Below are 20,925 nucleotides of genomic sequence, written 5' to 3'. Positions count from 1 at the left end.
GTACAGTGAACGCACACGTGCACACAGTGGACAGAACACGTGCTCGCAGCGGTGGGCAGCCGAGGGCCCAACAGTGGTAGCTTGCGGACCCACAAAACATGGCATCAATTGTCCTGCTGAGCCGCTACTGCCCAAGTGAAAGTGCATATGCGCAAATTAGGCAAAGTGATATGCATGGTTCAGTAGTATGGGAATACTAGTATTGTGGATGTATTAGTAAATACTGTGAGTGTAATGCAGTTTGCAATTTATTAAAAATGATAAATCCGGATACTGACCGTCCATCGCATGTATCTACTAGTTTGATTTTTTTTCTGCAGTGCTGCGATGCGAACTGAGTGCATTTCTCTGTGTAGAAATATTTATTTTTTGTATTACATTTTATCATTTTGCACAAACGCGCTCGGCAGCGCCCTCTAGCGTCTGAACACTAGAGGATCTAAGACGCACAGAAAGGGAGCAAGGCCGTTATCATCCTCTACTAGACGTCGCCGGTCCTCGACTTTGCCTGATCTGTAGACACTGGCTTCACTACATACATCGCGGAGCGGACTAACCGGTGGATCCGTATGGCGGTCAGATCAGGCATAATCGAAGCGCGCAGCTCGGAAGGCTTCCTCTCAATTCCCTTCCTACACCCTAGATAGTGCACAGTGTGAGTTGCGTGAGTTGCCAAATGATGACTTCTGAGCCAAAATATAGTACACTGTTTATCCAGCACTTCAATTTCCAGAATTTCAAGCGAATCTGTGTTGGACGTATTCATGAGCACAGTTTGGGAGCAGGAGCGTTGCTTTAAACATAGAAAGTGCACTGCGCAGGCAGTCAGTGGGGAGGTAGTGCAAGTGGGGTTGTATTCGGACGGAGCCCACAGTCGTCACCGGAAAGACGTATTCAGAAGTCGTGACCATTTCCGGGGAGGTCAATTTAAAAATATTTGTGGTTTCCAGGTTCGACATGAGATTCATTCACTCTTCTGAAATATAGCTGAATTTAACCTACTTCTGACTGCTAAGGTATTTTCTTGTGCTGATAGGTAGCTAGCTAACTCCATCATAGCTAAGTTGGTGTAGTCGAAATTGAACTAGCTAGCTCTACATAGTGAGGACTGAAGCTTGTGTTGGTTAAATTAGCTAAGGTTGGGCTGGACAGTTAGCTAGATAGATATGTAACCATACGTGAATATAACTGCTTAAATGTGAGATTGAATAACAGGCTAAACGTTTTTCACATTCAATTTTGCAGATAGAAAAACACCCTGTTTAGTACATGTGCTTTTGCGCTTTGCCCAGCTTCATTAGTCACTAAAGCCATGTCACCTTAAGTCAGACTTCCCACAACTGCGAACTGTGGAGCAAACATCTGAGCACTAACGTTTATACTTTCATCAACGCCTGGTTTTTAAGGTATTAAGACATATCTACGGCTCGTTTGAACTGTAAACAGGCAGAATATGGGTATTTTTAAGATGTAAACAAGCTCATCCAGAGTGTCGTGGTGTGAAACGCTTCCCTGTAGAAGAACCATCACTAGCCATCCAGTCAGAATTGCTTTCACACGCCTGAAGAGTTTAAAGTCTCTAAAATCTGCAGCACAGAAAACTGTTGGTGGCTTTGGCAAAGTTTTAGCAGTTTTATAGCTAATGTATATTTTCACTAAGTTAGCCCCCTACATATCTGTGTGCATAATCTCAGATTCAGGATTCACCTCTTTGCCACGAATAGCAAATGAAAAGGGCATGTTTGTGTTGTAGGCATGTCTGAGATGTGTACAATGAACTGCTTCACGCAGACGGTGAGTGTCCCACCTTACAAAAGATATCCCTTGTTTGCAGACTGCGAATGGAGCCCAGCACTGAAAAGCTGTTCCGGAGGGTTGCTGAAAAACTCGGCTGGGACAAACCTGGTGCTCTTGATCGAGCTGAAGATGAGGTACGTACTCTTCTTCTTTTTTTCTTTTTTTTTTGATGGTGAGTGTTGATGTATGTCTGTGTTGGAGTTCTGAGATATGAGAGATTCTGCTATTCTTTTCTGTTGGACAAAAACTGACATTTGAAGCCAGTTCTTTATTTATTCTCTGCCTAGTTAAGAAAAAGCTTGAAAAGCAGGCGTCCAGCTGTGGCCAGTCCTTCTGCTTTGAGCAGAGACCTTTCACGCAAACCACTCCTCTCAGACAGCGACGGCTCTGGCAAAGAGAATCGACATGGGAAGGGAAATACAAACTTAAATCTGGACTCCAGTGATGATGAGTTTGATCAGAGTAAGTCGTGTGTGTGTTGATTGCAGGAAAGGAAATGAAAGTGTTAATAGTAGTAGAAATGCTGGGTGACGTGACCGCAATTAAACACTTTACCTCGATCATGATTAATAAATGATTAGATAAGCTGCTCGGGTTGCTCAGTTGGCTCTGTGTTTAAGTTGCTTCTCTGTCACTGACTGGATGGGGTGGAGTTACACTGGAGAGGGTTACACAAGTGGTAGTATGTTTTTAAGGGGGCAATACATGATTTAACAGATTTAAAGAAATGCATATGGGCCCGGGCTGGTTCAGGGGAGGTCACCAGGATCAGAGGTTTGCTGGTTCGAATCATGGTAATTTTGCTGGCCATGGGCAGCCGAGGCCCAGAGAGGGTGGGTATATGGCGCTGTCCCCCACATTGCTTCGTGGTGGTGCTGGCAGTCACTGGTGTCTGCAGGCTTGTTAAAGCCAGGTATGCTCCATTCGCATTGGTTGCCCGGCAATGTTGCTTCTGCAGCAGTTTAAAAAGGGCAGCTTGACTGCATGCGTCAGAGGGTCGTGTGCTGATCCGCCCTCACACAGGCAAAGTGAGAGTAATTATGGGTTGCGTAATTGGCAGTCCAAATTGGGGAAAAATGGGGATATATCGGATAAAATTGATAAAAATATGTATATGATCAGCATGGGCAAGATTACATCTATCAGAGGTTCTGAATGCCAGGTTTGATTATTTTTTATTATTTATTGCTCGGCCCTAAGTAGCAGTAGTGATGGTGATGGTGATGATGTCCTGTTGTCTCTTTTTAGTTCTTGCGTATAATGCTACACCGAAAACTGGTTCCAAACCAATCTCCTCTGCCAAGGAATCAAGGTGAGAGTCAGTAAACTTTACTTTAGTTAGTAATTCAGTTTATTTGTGTCATTTCCAGTTTATAGTGTTTTTTATTTTAAGAATTGTCACAAAGAGTGGCAGGAAAAAAAAAAAAGTCTAAGTGTCAAACCGTCACTCAGGCTTTACTGCTGAAGAACTGTTGAAGCAATTTGTGCTTTGGTCTCTTGTGGTCAATGGTGCAGTTTCAGGGGAGGGGCAGGGGGACATAGGGACATGTCCCTACCTGTCTTTCTGGTACATGTACACTCTCCCTCTCTCTCTCCAACCAACCATTTACCCCAGATAACATGGGAAGCATTTTTTTGCACAAGCATTTGCACTAATAACTTTACTACCTCACTGGACTCTATTTATTGCACATTGCACAATTTTGCACACTACCGTCATTATTTATTATTCTCTGGTCTGTACTGTGTTGTGTTGTCTGTCCGCACTTGTTTGTTTGTGTTGCACTTGTGTCTTGTATGCACTGTCTATGTTGCACCATGGTCCTGGAGGAACGTTGTTTCGTTTCACTGTGTACTCTGTATGTAGTTGAAATGACAATAAAACCCACTTGACTTGACTTTTTGATTTAGTATAAGATCATTTTGGGGGGCTGTGTATGGTTTATCATCACTGCATTCATATGTATTTGTTAGAGTAGCCAAATTAAGAGAGTTATCCCAAATGTCTCATTTTTAACATTTCTGTTTCTGGCTGGCTGTTCTGTATATCAGCTGTTGCCAACCGTTGTTGGTCGCCCATCCACCTACTTGTCAGACCAAACTTGCACCCCTGCTTGTGCTGCTCAGAAGCCAATAGCTGTGCTGTGGTTAGGGTGGAGTCTGACCTGGTGTTTGCAAATGTGAAAGTATTGATTTAGGTTGGTCTGTATTTACTTACTCTCGCTCTCTTTAGGGAGCCCATTTGTGTTTCATCCTCAGACAGTGATGACTGTTTTGAAAACTGTAAGTAAAACAATATTTATGGAGATTTTGGTTAAACTGTGTTATGACTGCTGTAGTTTGGAGGTATGTAAACCTTTTTTTTTTTTCCATAGTTCTCAGTCGTGTCAAAACACCGAAGGCTAAGCTCAGCTTGCATTCTGGGAGTGGAAGTGATGACAGGTCAGTGAGAGCTGCACTTCTCTGTGTGTGTTTGTTTTGGGTTTGTGTTTTTTTTTGTTTTTTGTTTTTTTTACAAGGTTATGATTCGCTGTTTTATTCTATTCTACAGCCTTAAACAATTCATAGTGGATGAATCCGATGATGACTTTGTTGTTGAGAAGAAGAAGCCACCCATTTCTAAAGGTAACCTTTAGAAAATCTGTAGCTGTAGTTTATAAATCTGGTAGTCTTGCTTTGTACAATAGAACACAATGGAACTGTCAAGTTCTAGTGTGTTCTAGTTATGTGGACCCAAATAATAGATAACAGGGTTAAACAGGAGGTAACAGGGTGGTGAAATGTTGCGCAGACTTGTCAGTGACATGTGAACAAGGTAGAGGATGGAATTTACAGGATGTTTTATAAATTCTTTATTAGGGAGGAGGAACGGGTTTTTTACTGTCTTACTGGATACCTGTCCTTTTTGAGTCCAGTTAGTATGTTGTGCTGTTAGCTAGCTGAAGAGATTGTAGCAGGGTCTGCAAGGGCTAGCTTGGGTAGCAGCCCAGGCTGGTAATGTGCATGTTAGTACAAACATACCTCATACTTGCCGTTTAAAGTTAAACCTGAATGTGAATAAAATATCAAAATAAAGTCTCTGTAAAGCAACATACTTTTTCTTTTCCACCCAAAGCAAAGACACCCAAAACCCCCAGGTCTGTGCAGAGGCTGGAAAAGCAACCCCTCTCTCAGTACAACTCCCCAGTCTTTCTCAGCGACAGTGATGACGACAGTGACATAGTTATCAAAAGCACCTGGAGGTCACGGCACAGTCGGCCTGCAAGCCAGGAAACAAGCAGACCTTCCTCACAGGAGAAGGACGTTTCCAGTAAAGAATATGAACCCAGGAGCACCTCTCGCTTTCCCTCTCCTCTTACTCCTGTCCACACACTCCCGCCTTCCTCAGCACCTCCCACACAATCTGGGTGGCGTGACAACTCTGGCAGCTCGGAAGACGAGTTCCAGTCCTTGCTGGACCGCATCAGGAAGAATCAGAAGTTAGGAAGCAGTAGCGCTCAAGCTTCTCCCAAGCACCCAGCAGGTGAGGTCATTGACATCCATATTAAACCTAGGTTCAATTGGAAAGTTTTGGTTTGCATTGTGTACAGTCAGTTTATATATATATATATATATATGTGTGTGTATGTATGTATGTTATGGTGAACTTATTTCTGGTGTTTCTCTGCTTATGCCTCTTGTATAGAGCCTAAAGCTGCAACAGCCTCTGTGACCCCATCAGTGAAAGGTCAGAGAGAGCGTGACCGTGCACCAGTAAAAGGATCACTGGTAAACAAGACTCCAGCACAGCTTCCTTTAAGCAGACCTATGAGCCAGACTGAGCCTAGAGAACCCCCCCTTACCAGGTAGAGGACAGTGTGTGGTATACCTGCTTAAGCTGTTTTCCTTTATTTGAGTTGATTTGAGATGTATTCTTTTGCTGTTCTTGGTGTTGTATAACCAGCCAGTTTTTAAAGGTGTCATAGAATGCATTTAAGTTTCTTAAATTGTTATTTGATCTGTAAATAACATGGTTGTGGTTTTACACACCCATTTGCAACCCTGTTACTTTGCCTCATAAACAAATGCTGAGCTAATCTTATTGGCTGGTTTACAGCACTGTGACCGCTCACATGAGCCGCACACCATAGCATAGCTTTGTTTTTAGCACTTGGTTTGCTAGCTATTGAGGTTGTAGCTGGGTTAGATGTTAGCCAAGTACAGATACATGCTTGCATGCGGCAGGGATGTGCTGCTTGTCTTGGAACAATGATTATCAACCCCATATTTTCCTGAAATGCCCATTGGCGTTTTACTGTGTATAGCTTTAGGGCTATAAGGGCTTTTTGCTAGTGTAGGTACATTCTAGGGGCTTAAATAAAATGAGTAAAGAAATTGATGCATTTTAACTTTCTATTTTGGTTGTACTGGATATGCATTTCAAGGAAAAGTGTTTGAGATTCACAGTAGGTCATGTCCATGTACCGAACTATGCTTATTTAACTTCGCAAATAAAAATGCAGCTTTCCATTCTAGGGCACCTTTAAGATCATTGCTTGTCGGTTTATATTTCTTTTCTTGAGTTAAATGTCTTTTTTTTGTGGATACATCAAGCCTATGACATATTTAGAGCCAGGCTTGGGTGGTATTTAATTATTTATTTATTTATTTATTTATTTATTTATTTATTAATTATTTAGACTCAAAAGGCCAGTTTCCCATACAGTAATTAAATCTAGTCCTGTAGTATTTTCATCCTTGTCTAGGAAGCCAGCCCATAGTGTGGGTGATTGTGATACTGATTTTCTATTTCTATATCTGACAGAGTGGCTGTGTGTAAAACCCCCGGCTGTTTCCTCCAGTCTCTGTCAGTTCCCAGCTCTGGGTACTGCCGCAACTTCAAGCAAAACAAGGAGGAGCTCACCAAGAAGCTCTATCAACTCTATAACACCAGTGTGTTTGACAGCAAGGTTAGCATGTGCTTTCTGAAGTGCACAACTGATAATCCTGTACTTGTAATGTTGGTCCTAATTCAAAGTGTCAATTCATTCAGCTGCCTACTGACATGTCAGTCACTTGGAATACAAAGCTACGGAAGACGGCAGGGTATTGCATCACGGGGCAAGAGAGGATCACCAGCAAACGATATGCCCGGATTGAACTGTCTGTTAAAGTCTGCGACTCTGCAGGTAATTGGATAATTCTTATTATGAAGCTGAATGGGGCATTTTAAATTTCCAGGACACTCTTGAACATTGTACTTTGTGAAGGTTTTCTTACAGTAGTATAGAAAGTACATGGGACAACTCTCTTCAGCTGTGATTTGCCATATTTCTTGCTAATATCTCCTTTCCTTCCAGATCGGCTAAGGGATACACTAGTTCATGAGATGTGCCATGCGGCTACATGGCTGATAAACAACGTGCGGGACGGCCACGGACCTTTTTGGAAAATCTATGCCCGTAAGGCCACTCTGGCTCACCCAGAGCTGCCTATGGTCACCCGCTGCCACAGCTATGACATTAACTACAAGTATCAATATCAGTGCAACCGCTGCAAGAACACGTAAGTGTAACTCTCCCCTCATTGCTCAACATCAACTTTCTCCTGAAGTCTCAGTGTTTAAATATTTACACTGTATTTAAACAGTTTAACTGCTAATTTCTACGGGCAGACAATATGTCTGTTGGTTAATATTGACGAGCTGCAGTTTTATAAATATTGGCAAATATACCACTGATAACTTTTTAAGGTGCCTTGTCACCAGAATTTAAACTCTCAAATTCCTAATGTCGAGGCATTTTGACACTGGGGAATCCATTGTGCAGCAATACAGGCTAAACTAGTGAATTTGAGCACAAAACACCATCATGGTTGCTATAACAAACATATAAAATGGGCCTGGACCTAACTTTTAGAATAGGAGTAACCGGACGCAACCCCCAAAAAAGATGAGAGCATGCATGTCACTTTTCTGTTGTTCAAACAACCGCAGCCCCATTTGGAAACAAGCCTGTCCCTCTGGCAACTGGAAATTGGTGGCACCATGTCTAAAATGCAAAGCAGCTGTGTTGCATTTAAAAATGTCCCCATAAGTCAAGGACATCAAAAGGAGAGGTCTATAGCTTCAAGCCACCCACACAGGATGAAAAATGAGGAATTTCCTTCTGAATTAATTTGGTGTTCCAATTCGATTCACAGGATCGAGATCTGATCTGATCTGCCCTTATTTTAATGGTTATTTTAATCCTAATCATGTTCAGAGTCTATGTTTTAACCAAAGAGCCCAGTCTGGTCTCAAGGTGCTAATAACACAAAATATTTCCTAGCTGGCAGCACTGAGGACATGGAACACAGCAGAAAACCGAGAACAGCCACAACTAACAGCTACAGTCTTAAAAAGGAATGTGTTACAAAGGGTTCTTTGAGCGTTTTTTGTAAATGAAGATGTATATGTGAATAACCTTTTTTTTAAAAAGTGTAAAAGTTGGTCTAAAGGTTCTTTACCAAAATTTAATGGTTTGTTTCATCTTCATTTGTGTAGGAGTGTAGCTCCCTGTTTTTGAAACGGCTTCACCTGCCTGCTCTCTAAAGCCTGTTTTAGGTCATAATTATCATCAGAAAAAAAAAAAAAAGATTAATGCTGCCTCTAATTTTCCAATCAAGTCTCCAATCGTTTGTATTAAAGACTGAGTTTCTGCAGTTTGTGTGTGAAAATTGACTGATAACTTTAGCAGCCAGCAACTGTTGGACAATACATGAAAGAAAAATATATATTTATGTTGTAGATTATTCCATTAATTAGTATTAGGTGCTCTTGTTTTGTTTTTCAGGCCCTGCTAATTGCAAACATAGTTCACATGTGCATTGCATTTGGCACATCCTGAAAAGTCTCACTATGCAAAGAATGTGAATGCATGATATGCCAAGACCGTCAATGAATAGTTTTTAACACTCCACTTTTAATGCTCAACCCTGAATGTTCAAATGAATCTCCACTTGTGGTTATCCCCAGGATTGGCCGTCACTCCAAGTCACTGGACACTGAGAAGTACGTGTGTTCCCTGTGCACTGGGAAGCTGGTCCTGCTCACCCCGTCTAATTCACGTGGACCTACACCCTTTGCCACGTTTGTAAAGGAGAACTATGGGCAGGTTCGGCAGGAGTTAGTCGGCCAGAGTCACGCCGAGGTCATGCGCAAGCTCAGTGCTGACTTTGCTAGCAAGACACGCCTCAGCCAGAGCTGATCTTGGCCCCAGGTATCTTCTCATTGGTCTATAGGGTGTAATATGTCATATTTGTGAGCAATAGTGCTAGTCTGCAGTCTGGTTTTGCATTCCCTCATTCTAAATGTAGTTGTGTGGAGGGTGGGGACCTGATTACAGATAACCACTTTTGCTAGTCTCGAATACCTCAGTGAAACCGCTTTTTGTGAAGGGCATTACACTTCTGATCCTTAGCAGAATGAACTGGTATGACACCCACATAAACAAGGCCAGTAACACACTGTGAAATCATTGTTTAACATGACTGAAAGACCTTGCATTTCAGTGTATGTTTTTAATGTGGCGTCTGTATTGTACTGTGAGGTTGTGGTTGCTTTGACTTGAATGTTTGGTGTTTTATATGTTCAGAAATCTTTTAAATGTTGTTTGTTTGTTCAATAAATGGAATTATTTTTCAAATATTTCACATATCTGTATAGAATCAGATAAGGGGGGCATTGAAGTTAAGCAAGTCATGATGATTTCCTTGTTACATAGTTAATCCTTTTCTTCCATTTCCAATTCTACCATTTTTCTTATAACAGCATTGTTACAATACATGGTACATGAGCATCTATGAAATATATATTTATTTTCCTCCATTTGTCTTTTTTCACTCAGTTTGGTATTGCCAATTAACCCACCAATTTATAGCTCCCCTTAGCACTAGCAATACTTAACAATTCTTCTCCGATACATGCAAATCTCATCTACCGTGTATTGTAACATTGCTGTTATAAGAAAAATGGTAGAATTGGAAATGGCAGAAAAGGATTTTAACTGTATGTTAATGTAACAAGTAAATTACCATTACATGCTTGGGTTTTAAAAAATTACAGATAAAGGTAGGTTTTGATTAGACTGTGACAAACTATCCATTTATAAAGGGCAGTGATGGAGAGGGGGTTAAGTTCTTGATTATGGACATATTAGCCAATAGTTTCTTTTATAATCTAGTAACTCCATGGCTTGCATCATGCTAATATTATTATATCCCATGCATTGCTATGTGAATAAGCCTAGGTGCAGATGTTTTATGCAATTACATGTGCTTTCAATAGAACAAAAAAAAAAAAACAAAGGTATTGGAGACCTGCAAGGTTTTTCTTGTTTGTGTTTTAGTGTTGGTCGGGAACCTCTCATAATTATTTCCTGCGTAATGGAGCTTATGGTGGCGAACATGAAAGATAATATGACAAGTGACAAGAACTGCTTGATATATTTTTATTTTTTTGGATTGTTTTTTTTTTTTGCTTTAAACAGTCATACTGGGTTTCTTCTGTACAAAACACGTAATACCAGTTAAAGATAGTATAAATAGGAGACATTCAATACAAAGTGGAAAAATACGACCACAAGAACACTTTACAGAACTGCTGTGGATCTAAGAAAGAGGGTGTTACGCTTCCCTTTTTCAAAAGCTCAGGCACACAACAAGGTCGGCACAAGAATTATACACTGAAGAACTCCCTGAATATATGGCCAGAGGAGTAGCAAGCAGCACAGTCAGGCTAAATATCTGCGTACGGTAAATGAGGGGTAGCAAAACCCTCAGACAGGGCTGACGCTAAGGTCAAAACTTACTATGTACCACCAAAGGCCATTCTAGGCACTGCGGAAGGTAACACTGATTCCAAATAGATAGATGCTACAATAGAAGATGGTCCCTTTTCCAAAACTGTGTGTGAGAGCATTTGGGAGAGTTACGTAGGTAAAACTGATTGCCTGGAGCTTTGCTTTCCTGCAGAGTACTTCGAACCAATCTTCCACACCTTTCTCCAGGGATTAAACAGCAAAAGTAACAGCCCTCCAGCTGGAGGGTTGGTGACCACACTTTAAGAGCATGTTTTTGGGCCAGCTTTCCAAAGACAATTATCTCAACTCCTAGAGATTTGGAATAATGCTTGTGGATATTAATTAAGTGGAGGATTGTGCAATCCCAGGGGTCCTGTAAAATCTTATAAACTGCTTATTAGGTTGTAAGAACTGCTAATAAAATGGACCCATTTTTCCTTAACGTAATTTTCCACCCATTCAGTACAAACACGTTTTCTTCATGATCCGAAGAAATTCCTGCTGGTTCACCTCTCCGTCGCCATCCCGATCTGCCTCGTCAATCATTTCCTACAGATGGAGGGCAGACAGTAGGAGATCAAAGCATTTACATATGAGAAATGAATTTCTACAACAGGCTATGAATCAGAGACCACCCAACACTGTGCAATGTTAACATCAGGCATACATACATGGTCTGATGGTGTGTAGGCTACTTTCAGCCAAGTAAGGTTCTCACCTGAAGCTCCTCATCAGTGAGGTTCTCCCCCAACTCTTTGGCAACTCGCTTTAGGTTACGGAATGATATCTTTCCAGTTTCGTCATCGTCAAACAGTCTGAAGGCCTTTAGAATCTCCTCTTTGGAATCCTTCTCAGCCTTGAAGAGACCACTGAGAGGTAAACAACCTTACTGGGCAATGGCATTATCAACATTTCAGGACCAGTGTGTAAATCTCACTCACCATCTTTTGGGTCATGATTGTGAGGAAGTCACTGAAAGAGATCTTGCCAGTGCCCTCCTTATCCACATCTGCAATCATTTTTTTGATTTCCTCCTTTTTGGGCTCAAACCCAAGGGCCCTCATGGCCACCTGCATCATGAAAGACTTCATTGAGAGAGAGCTCCAGTATTTTGTTTTATTATTATTTTAACAGCCATTCAGGGTGGTCTGGTGTGACATGGTTACTTGTAGAGAAATGTACTGCCTCTGATCTCTTTACAGTGATGGTGATAGAAACCAGGGGATGCAATGTTTACATTGTAAATGTAGCCGGTTTATTCGCTGTCTAAAATGACCAGTTTTTACATTTGATGTTGGTAATGGTAAATTAATGCTAAATGTAACAAATTTTGACTCTTTACGCCATGCTTGGATTCCTGCCTTTGGCCTTGGTACAGATTCCAGGTCCACTCCAGACCCACCTCATTCCTTTCCAGGAAGATTTGGATAAGAAGATGGAGGGATGGATGGGTGGATGTACGGAGGCCATGCTTGGATTTTAAAAATGTCAAGTAGGCCAAACCTTAAAAAAACAGTTTCTCAGCCATCTGTCAACACCATTAACCATTTTTGTGTAATCCTTTTCTGTGATGAATTTGTCCGCATTAAATGCTTGGGATGTCTGGTTTCTATCACTGCCACCAACATGACTGGATTCTGAGTGGCTCATTTTTGACCAAAACACTCCTGAATGACTTTGTTTGTATCTAAAAGACTGACTTATCCAGGACTGATTTGGGAACCAGGTGGTACAAACAGTGGGGAAAAAAGTAGTCAGTCACCAATTGTGCAAGTTCTCCCACTTAAAAAGATGAGAGAGGCCTGTAACTGACATCATAGGTAGACCTCAACTATGAGAGACAAAATGAGAAATAAAAATTCTGAAAATCACATTGTCTGATTTTGAAAGAATTTATTTGCAAATAATGGTGGAAAATAAGTATTTGGTCAATAACAAAAGTTCATCTCAATACTTTGTTATATATCCTTTGTTGGCAATGACAGAGGTCAAATGTTTTCTGTAAGTCTTCAGAAGGTTGGCACACACCGTTGCTGGTATGTTGGCCCATTCCTCCATGCAGATCTCCTCTAGAGCAGTGATGTTTTGGGACTGTTGGCAGGTAACACAGACTTTCAACTCCCTCCAAAGGTTTTCTATGGGGTTGAGATCTGGAGACTGGCTAGGCCACTCCAGGACCTTGAAATGCTTCTTTCGAAGCCACTCCTTTGTTGCCCTGGCAGTGTGCTTGGGATCATTGTCATGCTGAAAGACCCAGCCACGTTTCATCTTTAATGCCCTTGCTGATGGAAGGAGGTTTGCACTCAAAATCTCACAACACATGGCCCCATTCATTCTTTCATGTACACGGACCAGTCGTCCTAGTCCCTTTGCAGAGAAACAGCCCCAAAGCATGATGTTGCCACCCCCATGCTTCACAGTTGGTATGGTGTTCTTTGGATGCAACTCAGCATTCACTCTCCTCCAAACACAACGAGTTGTGTTTGTACCAAACAGCTCTACTTTGGTTTCATCTGACCACAAGACATTTTCCCAATACTCTTCCACAACATCCAAATGCTCTCTAGCAAACTTCAGACGCGCCCGGATATGTACTGGCTTAAGCAGGGGAACACGTCTGGCACTGCAAGATCTGCAAGAGTCCCTGGCGGCGTAGTGTGTTACTGACGGTAGCCTTTGTAACGTTGGTCCCAGCTTTCTGCAGGTCATTCACTAGGTCCCCCCGTGTGGTTCTGGTTTTTGCTCACTGTTCTTATGATCATTTTGACCCCACGGGCTGAGATATTGCGTGGAGCCCCTGATCGAGGGAGATTAGCAGTGGTCTTGTAGGTCTCCCATTTTCTGATTATTGCTCCACAGTAGATTTCTTCACACCAAGTTGCTTGCCTATTGCAGAGTCAGTCTTCCCAGCCTGGTGCAGGTCTACAATTTAGTTTCTGGTGTCCTTCGACAGCTCTTTGGTCTTCACCATAGTGGGGTTTGGAGTGTGACTGTTTGAGGTTGTGGGCAGGTGTCTTTTATACTGTTAACCAGTTCAAACAGGTGCCATTAATACAGGTAATGAGTGGAGGACAGAGAAGCCTCTTAAAGAAGAAGTTACAGGTCTGTGACAGCCAGAAATCTTGCTTGTTTGTAGGTGACCAAATACTTATTTTCCACCATTATTTGCAAATAAATTCTTTAAAAATCAGACAATGTGATTTTTAGATTTTTTTTTTCTCATTTCGTCTCTCATAGTTGAGGTCTACCTATGATGTCAATTACAGGCCTCTCTCATCTTTTTAAGTGGGAGAACTTGCACAACTGGTGACTGACTAAATACTTTTTTTCCCCCACTGTATATGTAACATATATAAATGCCTGCATTTTGCACTCACTCACCTTCAGCTCCTTCACCTCAATGTGGCCAGAACCATCAGTGTCAAACAGCTCGAAGGCTTCTCGTATCTCCTGCTTCATTTCCTCGGTCAGTTCAGGCTTAGGACTGGTTTTCTTACGGGGAGCCACGGCTCCAAGCGATGGCCTCTTGGCGCTAGTGGCCTATAGGACACAGAAGCAGCGTAAGAGAGACTGGACCATCAGCACGCGCCTGTTCATCACGACTAAAGTGTCCAGAAAGCAGAACGATACTGAAACCCATAAGACAACACAAGATGTTACACGAACCGCTGGTGCGTACAGAAACAGAGCTGCCACCTCGATTGACATCTCAACAGATGGGTATGGGTATGGATATGACTCACCATTACAACCCCGAGATCACCAGTTACAAACGACCAGTGGTGCTGTTCAGGACCCGGCACTGTGTGGTAAGCAATATACTCGTCTTTTGAAATGACACAGGTCTGGAGAGAGATTACACAGCTATGGAGAAAATACCAGGCTACATCACTGGACCTCACGACACCTTCGTACTCGCAGCATCCCCCTCCTCCCTGTTTCCACCGTGCAGTGAGCTCCGATTGGCTGGTGGCCTGTGCCGGCGCTGATTGGTCCTTGTGGTTTTAGGCCCACCTTCTCAGGAAACTAATGGGCAGCATACCATTCGCCACACTTCAGGCAAATTCACAAGGGTGGAAGTTTAATGGCAGGTGAAATGTGGAAAGGAGCACTGATCTCAAAAAATAGTCTCAGTGAAATAACACCGTGGTGTTAGGCTACATAAACATTTCGGAAAATGTCCGAAAATGTAATTTTTTTTATAGTGGACAGTAAATATCCAAGCAGTCGGTACTCGTAAATGTATCATAACATGTGGCAAAAATAATAATATTGAATCAAAAATAATATTATAAATGTCATTGCTTGCCAAACAAAGTTGGCTGCCCCCTAGTGACACCTTTGCGTAGTGTTATATTGCCATTCTGGTCTTCCTTGAAAAATCCTGCAAATGACTTGTGGTTTTGGTCGAAAACGACATGAACACTGTTTTTTATTTATTTATTTACTTCTATTTTTCCATTCCTGACATAAATATATGAGGCATTCACAAAAAATGGGAATTTTAGTGAATGTGTGACCATGGCACTGTTTAACATTATTCACACAGCAGCATTTAGCTACGGTAATACAGACTACAGTTCCAGCTCTAACTCTAAGGATCCCCTGCCTTAACATACAGACCCAGCTCTTCAGTCTATAAGCCCTTTTGAAGTTGGAGCAGGGACTGCATGGAACTGCAGGGTCCTCATTATTATACATATTTATGTTAAATAAAAGTTGTATTTTTTTTTTAAACCGTTTATACAGTATATAGTGATTTAAGTGTATGTACAGTAGTCTATACAGCTGTACAGAACAGTAATATGAAATTCTTTAAAAATATGATTATATTAATAAAGAAATATATAGATAATAATACGTTTTGTTCAAATTATTTTGATATTATATATCACCGAATTTAACATTTCCCTTTTTCCCCCACAAATCCATCCAAAACAAATCTATTTTCCATTTCACAAAATATCTGTTATGAGAATAAATCATCACAATTAGTTATTGGGTTGCAACATGAACACACAAGTGTGTCAAACAGTACGTGCTATATATTTTTTTTAATGATTTTTAATTATTTCACTTTTTAATTTTTTAATGTAACTTAATTGTTAATGTAATTTTTATTCCTTAATTAATTCATTTATTTATTTTTGGACAAATACAGTAAATGTGTGCCTGGTCTGAACGGACCGCCTCTGAAGGCACGACCGCTCACGGAGGAGGCGGGCCGTGTGATAGTGCTGCTTACTGATTTGTCTATGGAATGGTGTAATGTGACGTCAGCTCGCCATCATTGGTCAGACGTGTGTGTGAACGTGACAGCAGAGAATGAGATCAGCCAATGGCAGCGCCCTCCACTCTCAGCTGATCGTGTTCATAGTGCTTCTCCCCCGCGGGTCCACGGCGCCTCCGCTCTTCGGCTGACTTGTTCAGGTGAGTCGGGAGACTTAGATAAGTGTCGAGATTTACACAGTCTGTGGATGAGAGGGGCTCACTTAGTCCTGTTAGCTTCAGAGATGTTGATGTAGCCTAGCTAACATGTGATAACCTGCTTTTTGACTTGACGTCTATTTGCCTCCCCAGGGCTGTGGTCAGTCCGCTCACTCGTTAAGAAAGAGGCATTAGTTATGGCGACACGTGTCCGGTCGGTGAGTGTAGTCTTTCAGTTTCAGCTAAACTTTATTCTGCTTCACCTGGACAGTGGTTCGCACAACTGCGAGACCTCCTAATCACTGGGTTAATGTTTACTCTCACCAGAGCAGCAAGCGGTGTGCTGTCATAGGAGGCTCTGGGTTTTTGGGCAGGCATCTTGTTGAAAAACTGCTGGACAAGGGCTACTCAGTGGCTGTTTTTGACATCAGACAGAGCTACGAGCTTCCTGGGGTCACGTTTCATCAAGGGGACCTCTGTGATAAACAGGTGAACAGGCCATCTCAAGCTCACAGACCCTCACAAAGTATTTATGTCCATCTTTTTATTAAAATCAGAGACAAACTGTAGGACAGGGCTCTTTAAGGAAGTCCACATTTTGGTTATTGTTTTTACACACATTTCCTTGCTTCCTTTTGTTTCCCCAGGCTTTGCTTACAGCTCTGAAGGATGTATCGTTAGTGTTTCACTGTGCCTCTCCTGCCCCTTTTAGTGATGACCAAGCCCTATTCCAGAGGGTTAATGTTGAGGGCACGCGCACGGTCATCCAAGCCTGCCAAGAGGCTGGAGTACAGGTAGAGAACGCTTCAGTCCATTTCCAGCTTCCACTGGGTGGGTGATGACTGCACATTGAATTGTCCAGTAAGCCAAGATCTTCTTATGCGTTTGGCAGAAACTGGTCCTAACCAGCAGTGCCAGTGTGGTGTTTGAAGGAACGGACATCAAAAATGGACAGGAGGATTTGCCTTATGCAAAAAAGCCCATCGATTATTATACAGAGACCAAAATCCTACAGGAGAAGGTAAATATGCTGATTCAACAGAAGGTCTTGATCATTACCTAATGATATGATTTGGTTTCAAGGACCCTGTACTGTAACTGTGCAGTAAATGTTGACTTCCACGACTACAACTTAGAAACTCTGATCTTCAAATCCTCGCCTGTTTGTGTAATGAATCTGTCGCTCTTTCTGCATTCTAGCTAGTCTTACAGGCCAGCAATAAAGAAAAAGGTTTCTTGACCGTGGCGATTCGTCCTCATGGCATCTTTGGCCCTCGAGACCCCCAGCTTGTGCCCATTCTTGTAGATACAGCCCGTCGAGGAAAGATGAAGTTCATCATTGGGTAAGTGAGAAAGACTTTGGATGGGTCATTAGACACATTAGATAGCTCCAGTAAACAGTAACCCCAAATATGGTTATACTCACAATACAATATTTATCACAATATTTAGACACGCAGACAGAAGGCACCAATAGTGCCAGATTTTTTATTTTATAAAAAAAAATGCAGCAGCTAAATCCAGCTAAATCTTATTTTGCTCTTCAAGTTCAAGTTCTGCAGATATCTACAATATGCTCAGACCAACATATTATTTACCACAATAACAATAATTTTATTGCAGTAAACCATTGTCATGTTATCCTCCTCTAATCTTAAATTGTCCAACCTGACCTCTCCAGAAAAAATAAATATTATTCTGAGCCAATTTTCTCATATCGGCCACATTAACATTAAAACATTAAAGACGCCCCCAAGACATGACTACACAGTACTTTGAACAGACTTTTGTTTGTTTTTTTCCTAAATAAAAAATAGTGTGGCGTTATCAGAATGAAAAGGTGGTATCATGACATCTCTAAATGTTGTTCTAACTACACTGTTCATGAGGTCTGAAAACACACTTCCTCGTTTGTTGCATGAATTCTAATAACCACTAGGTGGCAGGCTGTCTTTAGGGACATTGGCAGAACAAATTGACTCTGTGATGTCGGTAGTATTTCAACACACATAACAGAGCAGAAGCACATTCTGCATAATTTTTTCCCTCACATAATCATATTTCTCCTAACATATTTTAAAACAGGGACACTCCCTCATTGCCTTTTGAGGTCTAACATAAACGTATATTAGTCATTAATTTTAATGGGTAATTGTGTAAATCAGTTGTGTAATTGTGTTAATTTTAATAGTTAATCATGAACTGGTAATAATGCGTATTTTAATGCAGGAACGACTATATTTAATCTCTCCAAAAGAAAGAAAAATCGTAATTTAAAATGTAATGTTTATAGACAGCAACAAAGGAAATCAGATTTTCTTTTTGCATCTATTTCCTGACCTTGATCGGATTTGGGTGGCAAGATTATTTGCTGAATAGTGTGCGAACACAAGCCGAATCAGAAAGTGATGAAACAGAATCCATTATTTTTTGTCCTGGAGGAAAAGATCAGATCAATATTTGATATGTGGTAGAAGCTAATTTAACTGCCTTCATCCATTAGACTGCATAGGGGGGCTGCGTCTGGACGTTTCGATCTGGCAAGATGATGATTTATTAATATTTATATATATATATATATATATATATTTATTTATTATTATTATTTTTTTTTATTTTTTTATTATTATTATTATTATTTATTTTATTTTTTTTGGCAGAGATGGATCAAACTTGGTGGACTTCACTTTTGTGGAGAATGTAGTTCATGGTCACATCTTAGCTGCTGAATATCTAAAGGCAGACTCCCCACTTTGTGGAAAGGTGGGTATATATGTGTGTGTGTGTGTATGTGTGTGTGCGCACGCATATTTACATTTATATATTTTTATATAATTATGTTAATTATTCTATAATTACAGACACACACACACACAAGTCTTTCTACACTGTATAACACATAACAACGGCAGTGCATTATTGGGGTGGGGATGCTTTAATTGGCCGTATGTTTTAATTGTGCCGATTACATGATTGCCAAGACTGTTCTGTAGAGGTGAAGCGTTGACGTTAGGACAGAGAAGCAAAGGTGCCCAGTTTCTTTCCTGAAAGGCCGCAATCCAGTACAACGTGTTGATGTCCCTACTCAAACACACCTGGATAAGATCATCAGTTAATTGCCAGGTTAAGTAGGTGTGTCAGGTGTGTCTCATGTGTTTACGCTGGGTATTCACCAAACTGTGCTGGGTTTCCGCCCTTCTGGACCTAAATAGGGTACCACCTGCCAAAGCACCACCCCCTTTTTTCTCCAAGCATGTTCAGCTGTCCAATGGTGTTGAATTAGTGGCAGGTCAAAAAGACGAACCTGGCTGGATTCGAGTCAGAGGAGGCTTTCACCTTCCCAGCATTGTTGGCATCGTCTGATAGATGTTGTAGCTAGTGGGAATTGAAGATCACTAAAACATTAAACATTGTAGAACTGTGTAATAAAAAAAATGCTGTCTAAGCGATTATCTTCATTATGGTAAATGTGTTTATATTAGGTGTATATCATTTAAATAGACAGTTGACATACATTGTTTTATCTAAGAATTTATAATGCCAACTTTGTCCATTAAAAGGAAAAAAAATATGGCTATTTAAAAAAAATCTCCCATTGGCCAGTTTAATCGAAAAGGAACCCACATTTACTGAACATCTTGATGTGCCGCATTGCCTCCCTAAATCCATTCTGTCGTTTTCCTTTCCTCACAGGCTTACCACATAACTAATGATGAGCCTATCCGCTTTTGGGACTTCATGTCACAGGTGCTGGTGGGTCTGGGATATGATGCCCCTCGCTACCACCTGCCCTACACACTGGTCTATGGAATAGCCCTGCTGCTCTGGCTGCTAACCTTGCTGCTGCGCCCCCTGGTGACCATAAAGCCTACTTTCACCCCAATGCGTGTGGCCCTGGCTGGAACCCACCACTACTACAGCTGTGCACGGGCCAAACAGGACATGGGCTACAAGCCACTAGTGAGCTTGCAGGAGGCTATAGCCCAAACTGTGGCCAGCTACCCACATCTGCGGAGGGGGGCCTAGTATCTGAGCGAGCCCTTTTCAGTTGGCTGTGAATGAGTCTGTATAATTTAGACTCATATAACATAGGAGTGCTGATCTAGACTGATATTTATTTTGGCCAATGATCTCAGGCACTGTAAATTTAAACAGACAGAACTTTTGTTCAAGATACTGGCTGCAGAGTTTAGTCCACTGTCATTAATATTTGCTGGGCTGCTATTCATGAAGCATAATGTAGACAAAACACTCATCTGTGGTCAGGTTCTTGCATGTGTTTATGCATCTTGACTGCAGTAAAAAAAAATAGACCTTTGCATGCTGTGAAGCCTTTGATTCTCATTCTCTTGCAGCGTTTTGAACCTGAAATATGCTGGATTACCCATGTTTACTGTGTAGGCAATTTAATTAACAAAGTACTTCTTTGTACCTCTCCCAATGTGTTTTTTATTGGGGTCAATATAAATAGCTATAAGCTTTATATTTTGCTGCCCAGTGCCGTTTTTTGTATTTTTGAATAATGTCCATTCATTGATGGTTCTACAAAGACAGTTTAAAGACTTTATATTTTATATGAACAGTTCACTTTCTCAATACATTACTCAATAAATAAATATTGTTGTCTTACATTTTGATTTTTAATGGACACATTTTTGCTATCAAAAGCACAGACTTCCAGTTAAATAACCCTTTATGTACTGATTATTTATTGTTCTGTGTCACGGGGGACGGGCAAAGGATGAGTTAATTTACAGAAAATGACACGGAAGCCTCAACAACTACATATAATACCAGATGTTTCAATGTTCAGTGCATCCACTCTTTACCATTATCATAGCTTCCAGTCTTTTCAGATTTGCTTGCATTTTTGCGCAAATCG

At 41.2% G+C, this 20,925-nt stretch overlaps 3 protein-coding genes across 3 annotated transcripts; 2 read left to right on the top strand and 1 right to left on the bottom strand.

Moving 5' to 3' along the window:
* Window positions 1-1,841: 1,841 nt before the first annotated feature.
* gcna (germ cell nuclear acidic peptidase) lies at window positions 1,842-9,391 on the top strand. Its single transcript, XM_072663853.1, has 12 exons — window positions 1,842-1,931; window positions 2,085-2,259; window positions 3,046-3,109; window positions 4,031-4,080; window positions 4,173-4,239; window positions 4,349-4,423; window positions 4,908-5,320; window positions 5,483-5,642; window positions 6,602-6,746; window positions 6,830-6,965; window positions 7,137-7,341; window positions 8,792-9,391. The coding sequence occupies exons 1-12, from the start codon at window positions 1,842-1,844 to the stop codon at window positions 9,021-9,023; spliced, it is 1,812 nt and encodes a 603-aa protein (XP_072519954.1). The 3' UTR covers window positions 9,024-9,391.
* Window positions 9,392-10,251: 860 nt separating this feature from the next.
* On the bottom strand, window positions 10,252-14,555 carry cetn2 (centrin, EF-hand protein, 2). Its single transcript, XM_072663159.1, has 5 exons — window positions 14,360-14,555; window positions 13,998-14,156; window positions 11,558-11,686; window positions 11,335-11,472; window positions 10,252-11,165 (listed from the first exon to the last, which is right to left on the bottom strand). The coding sequence occupies exons 1-5, from the start codon at window positions 14,360-14,362 to the stop codon at window positions 11,076-11,078; spliced, it is 519 nt and encodes a 172-aa protein (XP_072519260.1). The 5' UTR covers window positions 14,363-14,555; the 3' UTR covers window positions 10,252-11,075.
* Window positions 14,556-16,014: 1,459 nt separating this feature from the next.
* On the top strand, window positions 16,015-20,619 carry nsdhl (NAD(P) dependent 3-beta-hydroxysteroid dehydrogenase NSDHL). Its single transcript, XM_072663640.1, has 8 exons — window positions 16,015-16,046; window positions 16,197-16,261; window positions 16,371-16,532; window positions 16,691-16,837; window positions 16,936-17,064; window positions 17,244-17,386; window positions 18,704-18,806; window positions 19,737-20,619. Exons 2-8 carry the CDS (start codon window positions 16,241-16,243, stop codon window positions 20,067-20,069), a joined length of 1,038 nt encoding a protein of 345 aa, XP_072519741.1. The 5' UTR covers window positions 16,015-16,046; window positions 16,197-16,240; the 3' UTR covers window positions 20,070-20,619.
* Window positions 20,620-20,925: the final 306 nt, after the last annotated feature.

This window comes from Salminus brasiliensis, chromosome 19, assembly GCF_030463535.1.
Source record: "Salminus brasiliensis chromosome 19, fSalBra1.hap2, whole genome shotgun sequence".
Classification (NCBI taxonomy): domain Eukaryota; kingdom Metazoa; phylum Chordata; class Actinopteri; order Characiformes; family Bryconidae; genus Salminus; species Salminus brasiliensis.
The sequence above is the reverse complement of the archived record's forward strand: the minus strand, read 5'-3'. Positions and strand labels throughout refer to the sequence as shown.

What these genes read in the sequence shown, in the direction of transcription:
- gcna (XM_072663853.1), top strand. Translation starts at nt 1,842, where the DNA reads ATGGAGCCCAGCACTGAAAAGCTGTTCCGGAGGGTTGCTGAAAAACTC. An exon ending in TCCTCTGCCAAGGAATCAAG is followed by an intron (nt 3,110 to 4,030) that starts GTGAGAGTCAGT and finishes CGCTCTCTTTAG; the next exon opens with GGAGCCCATTTGTGTTTCAT. An exon ending in TAAAGTCTGCGACTCTGCAG is followed by an intron (nt 6,966 to 7,136) that starts GTAATTGGATAA and finishes CTTTCCTTCCAG; the next exon opens with ATCGGCTAAGGGATACACTA.
- cetn2 (XM_072663159.1), bottom strand. An exon ending in TTGAGGTGAAGGAGCTGAAG is followed by an intron (nt 11,687 to 13,997) that starts GTGAGTGAGTGC and finishes TTCATGATGCAG; the next exon opens with GTGGCCATGAGGGCCCTTGG. An exon ending in CAATCATGACCCAAAAGATG is followed by an intron (nt 11,473 to 11,557) that starts GTGAGTGAGATT and finishes GGTCTCTTCAAG; the next exon opens with GCTGAGAAGGATTCCAAAGA.
- nsdhl (XM_072663640.1), top strand. Translation starts at nt 16,241, where the DNA reads ATGGCGACACGTGTCCGGTCG. An exon ending in CCAAAATCCTACAGGAGAAG is followed by an intron (nt 17,065 to 17,243) that starts GTAAATATGCTG and finishes TCTGCATTCTAG; the next exon opens with CTAGTCTTACAGGCCAGCAA. An exon ending in ACTCCCCACTTTGTGGAAAG is followed by an intron (nt 18,807 to 19,736) that starts GTGGGTATATAT and finishes CTTTCCTCACAG; the next exon opens with GCTTACCACATAACTAATGA.